We start from the raw sequence: 12,533 nt of genomic DNA, 5'->3' as shown, positions 1-12,533 counted from the left end.
TATTTTCATGTTATTACATGACATTAAGCACAAACAACACAAAATGAGATCAATAACAAAAGAGAGTCGATTTTACTTAAATCCATTTCAAAAAATCAACTTAAAAACAATTGATACGTTTTTTATCTGAACTACGTTAACATACAAAGAATCTGATTTGAAAGTTGAAGCTAATTAATGTTCTTATATATGTACTCTAATACATAAGTTTGTAGATATATTTTGATGGAGCATTTGATCCTCTCTATGGCATTCTAAATCCTCTGGCTTGTAGTACTAAAAAGGAAAGATCGATAAAAACGTCTCAGAGTCTGCATGTCTGTCATTGTATTCTGAGTTTTAAGCATTTATAGCTAAGCTATCTTGAATTGTTTTTGCTAGACGTTACCATTTTGTACGATATGATTTCTTGATACGAATTTATTAGTTCACATTGAATAGATTATCTAACAATCACATGATTATGACCAAATAATGAAATAACAATGACAACATCTTTTAAATATACCTAATATAATATACTTATAATATACATGCAATATACATATAACAATAAAGACATAAGATCGAAATGTAACATTACAACGTTTTGATGACCGCTGTAATCAAATCACAAATTAAAACCAAATATTGATATAATAAAGATGAAATGACGACCAAATAATATAATGTAGCATATCTTTGATGGTACCAATTAAAAATAAAACCATCGACACTGAAAATGAGCTAAAACAGCTGAATAATTAATAACTGAATTATGACGATTACTACAAAATAACGACATCATATAAACAAATAATTGCATGTTTATGATATGATATTAAGTTTCAAATAAAGACATCCAATACTATGTAATGAGATAATATCGATCGGACAGCTTAATTTTCATAGAATGTTATGATATACAAACCAAATAATCAAAAATTGACACAATAATAACCAAATAATGACTCAATAATGACGGAGTGATAAAAATGGTGTGTGAATGATCACACATTCAAAAATAAGAGATCAGGCTAGTATTGACGTTTTTCTCATCCCTTATGCCACTGCTTTAATAATCAGTATAAAAACATGTCAGTTTTTTCTAGGTCAACGAGCTTGAAATTTGTGAAAATTCTAAAATATATCAGCCTCCAGAACAAACCAACATCTGGATCGTATCGAAGATTGTTTATAGATTGTTTTGTTGCAAGATTTAAAAAACTGCTAATATATGTTTGACATTGACTTCAAAAATTTTGGAAGTTTACCTCCCAGTATAAGTTAACCCTTGTTCTGGAATAAAATACAGACAAGTAATAGAGTGGTGCTTTTTTACGTGTCACATCCAAGTGAGATCCATTGACACGCTTTTGTCAGGATGATAAATTCACATTGGTAGATCTGGCAATACAGACGAAGGCATAGAACTAGTTTAATATACCGGTTTTATACCAAATCGAGCAGATATCTATTATACAGACATAAGTTTTCGCAAGTTCAAGAAATTACTGATTTTTCTGACCTTGATGATAGTTCTGCCGAGGGCATAGAATTGTCTCTGATGCTATCTAAAGCCTACTAAACAGCCACCTATCTGTGCTCCGATCGAGCTTGTGTGCGATGTGTGTGTTCGTGTGCGTGCGCTTCACTGGACTCTTCAGCTGTGTCTAGGAGTCTCAGTGAAAGTTCCATCTATGATCAACTCGGTGTAAGACGGTTGTTGCATTCTCTCTAAGCGTCGTTTCACTCGCTCCCATCCTTTCTGTGGAGTACTTACCTTAGCAGTCACTGAACAATTTACTGTTTCACCAGGCTCAGTGGGCGTTTTTTGGTCACCGTCAATATAACTCTGTATGTACTTGAATAGTGCCACTTCAGATCCAACAAAAGGTTTTACAACAACTACAATGAGCTGTAATACAGCGGCAATTACAGATATCTTTATGAAAGTATAATATACCAGAAAATACATACTGGATTCTATATCTCTGCATATTTCTAAGTCTGTAAATTCGCACGAACCTTCCTTTGGAATGTATTTTTTATGTTTCTCTGCCAATTCCTTCAACATTGGTGAAAGTGTGGAATACGCACACCAAAATGACCACTTTTCACTTCTAATAACGTTTTCTTCAATTTCTGAATGCTTTGTGCTTATATGATTATATTTGAATTCCATGTCATAGCAAGGGGTACCCGTGTTTTTTCCCATCAGTGCATACAAGTCAGCCTTTCTACTCAATCGTTTCAGTTGCAAGCCAGCTGTGTTGTGCAGTTTGCTCTTTTCCGCAGGATTATACTTGACATCATCCTTCACTGTTGTTACAGTTGTGCTTGCAAGAACAGCCAGAACCAAGAATATTGCTGCAATGACTCTAATTTTCTCTCCAGAAATACCAATTGCAGCGATTATGACCCCACTGCTAACAACAGCCACTGTCTGACAGACAGAAAGGATGTAAACGAGACATCTATCCAGATCTTCATAGTAGTCAGCACTGACGTAATGTGCTCGACTATGAAAGTACAAGTCATAGGAAATACTTTCCATTCTGTCAACGATACCCTTCAATATCAAACATGATGTGTCATTCATGGTGCTTAGAGAATACGCTTGAGTGACCTTCAATAAAAGAATAAAAGAGAGAAATATGCATACAATCATTTAAATTCAACGTTAATATTACCAAAGCAGTAATAGATTTATTTGTCACACAATAAAGGAGTATCCTGAACAGAACTGATGGTGATATCAGGTGCTGGAAGTGGCTTAAAAAGAACCTGCTAGCAAATCCAAGAATGCCACACCTTTCAGGCATTGCCTATATGATGATGTCATAATTAGTTTAAGTGATCCCAACAGCAGCTAATGAATCATTGGTTTAAGTCATAACAAGGTGTGATGTCACTCGTCATGCAGGAACATATTATCATTATATCTACCGTGGATCTTTTACATTATGAGCATGTCTCAACGATTTTGCTATTAATAAAGTGAGTCTTCATGTTATTTGGAAGTCACTGTATGAATCACAGGCCCTACTGCATGTTTTAAGTTCGAAGACAATATACCAGGCACAAGCTTACATAGAAGGAATATTATTACGCAACTGGCCAAGTTAGAATAATTTGTAATATAATTATCAAAATCATCCCTCCTTTCATACAACTTTGTGCGTATGGCAACTTTGTTAGACTATCGAGTGTCTTACAAGCCTATTTGATTGCTTAAAATACCGGTGAGTTCGTTGTTGACTTTGACAAAGTTAATCTGCGCATGCGCAAGTGAGTCAAGGCAGGGGTCAGACTGAATTTCTGGCTGTAATTAATTTCTAAAAAGCTGTGGGTGATATTTTGATTAAATTTTGTACACATACGTAGTATTGATAGATCTTTCAGTTTATGTTCTTTAAATTTGCATAAAAAGTGTCATGTGATTTTTATACCGACATTTACCTGCCAAAATCGATTATATTATGTATCAGCGTATTTCATAATATTGTTAAAAACGTTTAAACTTTATTTTTTTTAGGCATATGATGACAGAGTAGACTCTGGTCAATCGACTAATATACTTTACCAAGAAAATTTCGGAGTTCATCACCTGATATTTCTGCCAAATACGTACAATTTGTAGGAAAAATCAATTCTCGTTCGAATTTCCTATTAGTGAAAGATACGGGGCAGATTAGTATTAATTTATGCAAATTATATTTATGAGCATCGTTTCGGTATTTAAATTTTATGCTTATGATTCTTTATCAATGTGGAATATTCACCTGCCAAACATTGTGCATTGTATATGAATTTCGGTAAAATCATACATGTTAAAGATATGGTTGTAAAGATAATTTAAGTGTAAGTCATAACCTACTTGCACGGTGATAATCTGGAGGTCGTTTTTTGTTAACTTACTCTTGCTTGCTTTCGCGCCTTTAAGGCAATCAAACGCATCAGATAAGAGACCCAAAACAATGATAAAACTTCACGTGAGATTGTCAAAGGAGAAATACATGACAGTGAAGAAGAAAATGTTTTTTTTCAAAATCAGTACTAACATAAGACCAAAGGTTATCATTGTGAATACACAGTAGCAAGAAGAAACCTGTGCTGAGACCAACACACTTCTAACCCCATCCCACCCCTGGCGACGGACATCCAAACAACCCGTATGATCTAGATAAGGGATGGCGGATATGCGGTGGGTTTTCCTGTGCCAGTTTAGTCACTATGAGATGGATTTGTTTTTTCGCCCAGTGATGCCATGCTAATTTTCCAGGCATGACAAAGTTCGAAGGCCTATAATGTGGTCTTGAAAATAATGAGACTTAGATCTAAAATCGATAATGGGTTTTTTAAATGCGTCACTCCCAAACCATTAAATTTCCGCCGATACGTACCGCCCCCGGCATTTAGACCTACTCATATTGACCCCTTTGGTGGCATTCACACCTATCAGTTACGCTTGAAAAGACCGTTCTTGAAGATCATCACTCCGACAACGCACAACACTTATGCAAACACGTCAGTTATGATATTGGATTGTAACATCCTAGACTGATTTCATTCAAAAGCTTTTTTTACGAACAACAAAGAAAAATGCCGATCGAACAGTAATTTTCAGATCACATTTTCCTAAAGGCGGGGAAATAAATGTTCGGCCCTGTACCCATGCTCTTAGTGTTCGGTACTCACAGCTGGGCTACCCATTGCCATTGTAAATAGTTCCAAGTGAAATATTGCCTTGCACGGTTAGTGGAAAAGTTAATATATTTTATCGTGTTTATGATCGTACTTGTGACTGAATACAGTTGATCTCGAGAATTGACAGTGTCTTTCTGTTGAGAAACACAAAGAATTTGCCCTGTTCAAGAAAATACAATAACATATTGCCCCGCAGGAAATATTCAAGCAGGACGTTTCATAGCATGCAACGTTCTTTGACATTTAAAGTCTGGCACAAAACTCGTTAACACATTTCAGAAGCAACCGGAAAAACACCATTCTCTTGTGCGAAGTTATTCGTAAATAGACCGGTAGCAACCACATTATTATGAAGGAGATGTGGTAATTTCAAGGGTAGCGCTAGGATTTCAAAGTTGTTAGCCACAGATTCCTTGCGTGGCGAATTGGTCATACATCTTGTTAGCCACACACAACTTTCTTTAGCCAAACAAAACTTTTGTACAATAAAATCAAAACAAAAATATTTTAAGGTCTCATCTTGTTGAAGTGCCATAGACTTCACATGCAATCCACCCCTAACCCCCCCCCTGAAGACAAAAACAGTTAACTAATTTTTTTATTGATTAAATTTGGTGTTTGGACCAACTGACATTAGTTTGATTCACGTACGTACAACATATGCTTTCGATAACTTGCCTTGATTTAATCGTGTCTCGTAGTCAAACTGTGTTACAGTCAATCTGTTTTCAAAGATGGATCACGTATTTTGACATCAAGCATACCAAAAGCGGTCTTTAGATAGAAAGAAACCACAAAGTAGTGAGATAAAAGTTTCATGCCCGGTTTCTTTCAGTTAAAAAATACAGTGTTTTCCATTGCCTTCGAACTCACAAAAAACGGTTTCCAGTCATCTTGTGGAGATGCAACAGACACATATCAGACGCGACGCGACGTAGGAAACAACACATAAATTTGTAAACAAACTAGGTCGACAGTAATAGCTCTCTTGCTACAGTCTGGATAAGGCTACGATATCAACAGTTTGCACGAGCTTATCGATTTTAAGTCGCTTGAAAATCAACAAACTACACTTCAGTTTAACTAAAATCTTGCAAATTTCTTCATCATGCACATTGAAAGAAAACCTCAACCACGGGGACCTTCTGGGGCGTTCAGCGTAACGCAATGATGGCCATGCTGCCATCCAACGCTACGTACGTTCAATCGCAATCAACTTGGCTAGCAAATTGCTCCATTTTTCCATAGAATATTATCAAAAAAGTGGTAAAATCTACCGTTTCTATCACTCAGAGAGCAATAACTGTACATGATATAATCGTCTTCTGTGTCTGAGTTGCGGAAAAGCTATCATAAGGTCTCTCGACTCTCGTTGAGTGCACGGCAGCGGAGCAGCCGACCTGATTAAATATTCACGTAAACCACTGACCCCTTCTCGGAAAGTTCGCATAAATTACTGGAACTCTGTATCGTTAGGGTGGATGATGTCTTTATTTTTAGTCCTTTTATGGTACTAAACTGGGTTCAAAGGGTAAAGAAAAACCTTTATGGCTTGCCGAGTTCGGCAATGCGCACCTAAGCTGGACAGAACGCATAGTACGCAACCACTGTCGAGTATCGTAAACTGACGTGGCGCTGAGAGCGAGAGTATAGTCACATTGATTTCATCACCTGATAGTATCGCATCGTCCACCGTGAATTTGACCGGGGTCTTTGAGTTTGAGGCCAGTTCGCCACACTTTCATGAGCGTGGCGAACCAAGACAGACATGTTATTCGCCACTCAGCACTTTCTGTCGCATTTAGCGAATGTGGCGAGCGCTAGTGCGACCCCTGCCGGGTAACTAGAATTTAAAGGACTCTCACATGCATTGTGCAAAGTATCAATCACTTGAAAAGAGATTAGACCTCTCATTACGTATACGTACCTGTGTTTCGCGTTTAGAAAGCTTGTATCTTATCCTCGCAGCAGATAAACAGATGATGTGTTGTACTCATCAGGAAAGAGAAGCTAGTACTGGTAGAGCTGTCAGTAAATGTCTCGTGATATCGGGGATGCTATGGAGGCGTGTCGATCTCATGACAAATGATCTACTGTGTTTCACAAATTTACATCACTGCCTACAGGATGTCAAATTGTGTGTGGTTGTCCTTCTGTCCAGTGTATTAATTAGTTTTAAATTGGCAGTAGTTACATTCCTCTTGAGTTTTGTGGTGGAATATTGCAAATAGTTGTGTTACAGCAGCAAATGTGAAACGTCGCATTCTCTTAATTGAATCCAAACTCAGCATCAAATTACCATATCTGACAAGCTGTCATAAGTATATTAACGCTACAAACACCTACCGCCACGGTTCGCCGATTTTGTTTACTTTTTCAGGTGCCTGGGGAAGTCTGAAAGAGTTAAAGGGAAACAATTGAATTGAACCAAAGGGCATGTATGGCACAAATTGGCAATCTAAGTTAAAACATATCGGTTGGTATCATTCAAGCTGATTCCAGACCACCCGCGACAAAAGAGATCATATCACTGACGTGGAAACTACAGATTTGTTGTGACGAGATAATGTTAGCAGGCAGAAGTGTCGATGAGGAATGAAAACAGAGGTTATAGACCATATAATTTTATATTGCAGAACTTCTGTTCACAATCTTTGTTTGAGAAGCCACACCCTCATATTTATTATATATTTGCGAGAGTTCAAATAAGGTGTCCATTGGCATTTTTGGTTTCCAATGGAAGATGAAGCAGTGACCCTCCTTAAAAAGGCAAATACATGCAGAAAAGTTCATGACCCTTCAAAAATCGCTTGCGCGAGAAATGGTGACGCCCCCGCAAATCCGCAAATACCGACAACTCCCCTGTAATTTATGTCCAATCACTAATTGCAATCCCTTGCTTCGCCAAGCCCAAATTTGTTGATCATTATTATTTTTAGTACTTCAGCATTTAATATTTCGGCATTTACATGTTATCTGTGAAGCATAAATGCAATACGAAAACTTGCAAATGATCAAGACCTTATAACAATTACACATTCCATGTTCTGCCTTGTTCTTCTTTCACAATCCTAGTAAGCTGCAATGCAATGCCCAAAAGGTGCTAGTTGTACTGAGTGTGAAGTAACAGCAGTGCGACGTAGTGAAATCAGTCAGTCGATAGATAATCTTTGCAATATGAAGCATAAGCTTAAAACACCAAGCACGATTTGATTTTTGTAATCGATAACGAGAAAATGCAATTTCATCAGTAAAATGTATGTAATGCAGTGATACATTTATTAGAGAGTATGTATCATAGTGAAGGTTAGTTGAAGGTCGATGACTATTTATTTCCGCAAAAAGTGACCAATAGAAATCTGTGGCATATAGAAAGATAGCGAAAGGTAGGCGACCATATTTTTCTCAAAATATTTACAAAATGTCAGTGCACAGAAAACGTCTACACTGTCGTTGCATTCTCTTATTTCTTGTGACAGCTTGCGTATACTAAGTGACGAGATGATTCTAAAGACATGATAAGAAAGAAAATTAGGTCCAAATGTTTCACTACCCTCCTCTTCCCAACGCTACTGATAAACTCATTTGAAAAAAGTCGACCCTAATGTTGAGCTCTTTGAATGGATGTTTACCAATAGCATTTTGACGGATTATTACTTTTTAGTTTTGTTTAAAAACTTATATTTAGGTTTGCAACGCTTCTGGATTCAGTTGGCCTGTTTTGGCTGACACCAAATTCGACATGAAAACATTAAACATCACCCACCGCTTAAACTGTGGCGATATACAAAGTATAAATTAATTCACTGACGTCATAAAGCCCACGCATAGAAACATACCCGCCTCTGAGCTGCATTCAAATAATGAACAATACAAACATTGTCTCCTTTTCTCTATACAGACGGGTAACGAGAAGCTTTGTTCACAACACTGTTGAGATGAGTAAAAAATTGTTGACAGGGTCTGTTGGGTTTGGAGAAGAAGACTTGTGTTATATGGTGCACAATATAATAGTCGATTGTTTGCAGCGAATCGTTGCTGCGCATCAATAGGTAGCGGGTATAGACAAAACAATCCTAAGAGTATTAGGCTAAACCCGTATTTTTCAGCTGAGAGTCGCATAGAATCATTCACTGCCTTTAAGCTTAATTTAAATAGTTAAACAATAATTTCTCTTTTTTTCTTTTTTTTCTTTTGAGCACATACACATCTTAGGTTTTGTCTATCTCCTTGTCAAGACTTCAGAACGAGTAAGAAAGGTTGGTTAACAGGTCAGACAACATCAATTAACTCAATTGGAATTATTTTGTGATTATAAGATCTTGAGCATTTTGTTATAATCTATTTAAAAATCATCCATCTAACTGTGTTTTTGAGTGAAGACGAGGGCAAATTTTATATATTATTGATAATTGCACAATCATCAAATACATCTCTAGCAAATTTTACATTTTGTCTAGCTTTTCGCACTCTCAGGAAAGGAGAAACCATTAAATGTAACTGATTTGTCAATTTTGTTTAGGTTTAAGTAAAAATACAAATTCCCTTTCCAAGGTTGATCTGTAGGCATTGCTATTCTCACCGAACGATGCATGATAAAATTTTAAATTTTTTGATGGTAAAATGGCCTTCTAACTCTACCCAAATCAGTTCTGCTGTAGTGTATGTTTTCTTGGTGATCTCTCTTTCAAAAGATAAATGACCTTTACATTTATTTATTTCATATACAAGGAAATGAGACCTGGTAAATTTGATTAAACTACCCTTTTCTTGTGAGTGTGCTAATTAATGCTGGAAATGTTTTAAAAATCACTGGACTATTTCAGCCTTCTATTAAAAATGAACTGTTTTTGGTACATGCAAAGAAATGTAATCAATATCATCTGTCTGTTGAAACCTTAAAATATTAACGGCAAAACCAACAGTTTTTGTCTGGAATTTTTAGCGACTGTGCAGAGATGTCTTTGTAGCTTTCAGGGACCACTCCGAGGAGACTCTAAATCTTTTAGAGACCACACTGACATGACCTTGAAAATTTCAGGGACCACCCAGATGAGTCCTTGAAACTTTTAGAGACCACCCAGATGTGATCCTCAATCTTTCAAGGACTATCCTGATGTGACATTGAAACTTTCAGGGACCACCCAGATGAGTCCTTAAAACTTTCAGGGACCACCCAGATGAGTCCTTGAAACTTTCAGGGACCACCAAGATGTGATCTTGAATCGTTCAATGACTATCCTGGCATGACCTCGAAACTTTCAGGGACCACCCAGATGAGACCCTGAATCTTTCAAGGACTATCCTGATATGACCTCCGCCGTCAGCTTGTGCATTCAAAAGCATTACTTGGTAAAGCTGACAGGCAGACGAATCACTGAAAAGATTTGGTCCAACTTCCTGCACATACAGCGTCAATATTCATGACGGTCGAAGATATGATTATGTAATGGCTTAACACAACTTAGACGAGCAGTCTTGACGATTAATGGTAATTTACTCGCTGGTTGGAGGGACTGTGGTTGAAGTATGCTGTGCCTAGCCGACGCGCCGCTGGTCTGAACAGTGAACAATTAATTATTCACAAACAATCAGTTCATGATGGCACATTCCATTTTAACCTACAGGGGCATCTAGGATTGTGCGCGATTGTGTAAGGTCCCGGGTAAGGTACATGTTGTTCTTTTATGCTGTAAAGTTTTCCCACCATTTAAAATACTGTGGTTGTATGTTACAATCTTCATGATTAATTTGGAGATGTAGTCAATGACACTTTTCTCATTAAGCTAGTCACTGAATCGTACACCAACTAAAATGGTCCTTGCTAATTAACATAGTAAAGGTCACGGGTCACATTGTTGTGAGGCTCTACATTGTTTCAAGTCGAGTGTGTAAACAGCGTGATGTTTGAATGAATTTTGACTTCTGCACTAATTCCTTCGTCGGGAAAGGTTGCCAATTCTGAGTGTAGGACGTCCAGTACCCCAATTATTTAATGACAGGACTACATGGAAAGCAACGGAATACTGGATATCTCCGACGAATTTGATGTCTGTTACCACGGTCCTTTGTGGAGTGACACTGACAGTGCTGTTCCCGATCTCGACAATGATGTCAGCAACTCAGTTGCCAACTGTGATTGTAGCGTGAACATGACTAAGACTATGAGTCCTTGAAACTATCAGAGACCAACCTGAGGTGTCCCTGAGTCTTTCAAGGACTATCCTAATGTGACCTTAAATCTTTCAAAGACCGCCATTGCAAGACGAGTCCTTGATACATTCAGGGACAAGCCTAATGTGTCCCTCGATATTTTAGGGACCACTATGATGTGACCTTGAAACTTCCTTGGACCACCCGGAAGAGTCCTTGAAACTTTCAGGGACCACCCGGATGAGTCCTCGAAACTTTCAGGGACCAACCTGAGGTGCCCCTGAATTTTTCAAGGAATATCCTAATGTGACATTGAAACTTTCAGGGACCACCAAGATGAGTCCTTGAAACTTTCGGGGACCACCCTGATGTGTCCCTTAATCTTTTTAAGGGAACACTTAGATATGACCCTTAAACATTTTTAAGGACTGGCCTAGAGAGGCACTTTGAAATAGTAAAGAAGCAATCAGATATGATCCCGAAACCTTCAAATGGATCCAGGTCCTCTAAACAATACAGCAATCATCAAGTTTTCACCTCTAATCACAGGGTCCGGCGAGCAATATTCGTCTAGAAATTATGAATATGATCAATAAATGTCTTGTATTAAACTTTTTTTCATTATACAAGCCTTACCTGTGTCTAGTGTGTGCCTATTACTTTACCCACAGTCCCTCCACCAAACGTTTACCCTAGCTATCTGTGGATAGTATTTCAAAGAAAACAGTCTATATCTGTTAATTGCCCTCCCTAATCCCCTTCATTAATTTGTTCTGCCGATCGCCAACGCGGGGGCTTATCGCCCTGAGGTACTACTACTTTATGAGCTGCTAACGAGGTATTTGGTCAGGGCGATAAGCCCCCGCGTTGGCGATTGGCAGAACAAATTAATGAAGGGGATTAAGGAGAGCAATTAACAGTTATAGACTGTTTTCTTTGAAATAATATCCACAGATAGCTAGGGTAAAGTAATAGGCACACACTAGACACAGGTAAGGCTTGTATAATGAAAAAAAAGTTTAATACAAGACATTTATTGATCATATTCATAATTTCTAGACGAATATTGCTCGCCAGACCCTGTGCTCTAATCTTGACATTTTCAAGAATGTGTATCAATGGGATCAATTATCCTTTAAAAATTGTCAAAAAGGATAAATTTACAATTTTTGAAAAGCTGATGGCTTTAAATACTACAATCTTTTAAATACTACTTTCACATTGAATTCAATAATTACAGTTTTGATGTTGTCACTAGAAAAATTGATAATTACTAAATCCTTTGAGTAAACCCTCTCTTAGAGAGCACATTCTGTGATTTTTACACTTCATCTTATAATCACAAAATAGTTCCAATTGTGTTAATTGAAAAAAGTCATATGTTTTCTTGCCGCAAAAGTTTCAAAGCCTTATTTGTAAATAAAGATGATACAAAAGTTCCTTCATGACATTTTAATTTGCATAATTTATTATGCCTTCCTCATGATCAGTTAGAACCAAATCCCTAAAAGTTTTAAGCAGAGAAGGACACACAAGTATGCAGTTCACCAGAGTTTTCCGTACATAATACTTACGATGCACCACCTTAAACCGGCTGCTTTAATCTCTCAAAAATTAATACTTTCATTATTCCAGGTGATAGCTTTAAGTACCTGACTCACTGTCAGTAAAGGGTACATACACGATAGAAA

The 12,533-nt window shown here is 37.3% G+C and overlaps 1 protein-coding gene across 1 annotated transcript; it reads right to left on the bottom strand.

The window, feature by feature from the left end:
* Positions 1 to 659: 659 nt before the first annotated feature.
* Positions 660 to 6,828, bottom strand: LOC139140526 (uncharacterized). The gene is made up of 2 exons (XM_070709891.1): positions 6,617 to 6,828; positions 660 to 2,608 (listed from the first exon to the last, which is right to left on the bottom strand). Exon 2 carries the CDS (start codon positions 2,579 to 2,581, stop codon positions 1,643 to 1,645), a length of 939 nt encoding a protein of 312 aa, XP_070565992.1. The 5' UTR covers positions 2,582 to 2,608; positions 6,617 to 6,828; the 3' UTR covers positions 660 to 1,642.
* Between the last annotated feature and the right edge of the window lie 5,705 nt (positions 6,829 to 12,533).

Source organism: Ptychodera flava, chromosome 1, assembly GCF_041260155.1.
Source record: "Ptychodera flava strain L36383 chromosome 1, AS_Pfla_20210202, whole genome shotgun sequence".
NCBI lineage: Eukaryota > Metazoa > Hemichordata > Enteropneusta > Ptychoderidae > Ptychodera > Ptychodera flava.
This window is presented reverse-complemented; position numbering and strand designations above follow the sequence as displayed.

Excerpts from the sequence above, each read along its gene's own strand:
- LOC139140526 (XM_070709891.1), bottom strand. The coding sequence starts at position 2,581 with ATGAATGACACATCATGTTTGATATTGAAGGGTATCGTTGACAGAATG.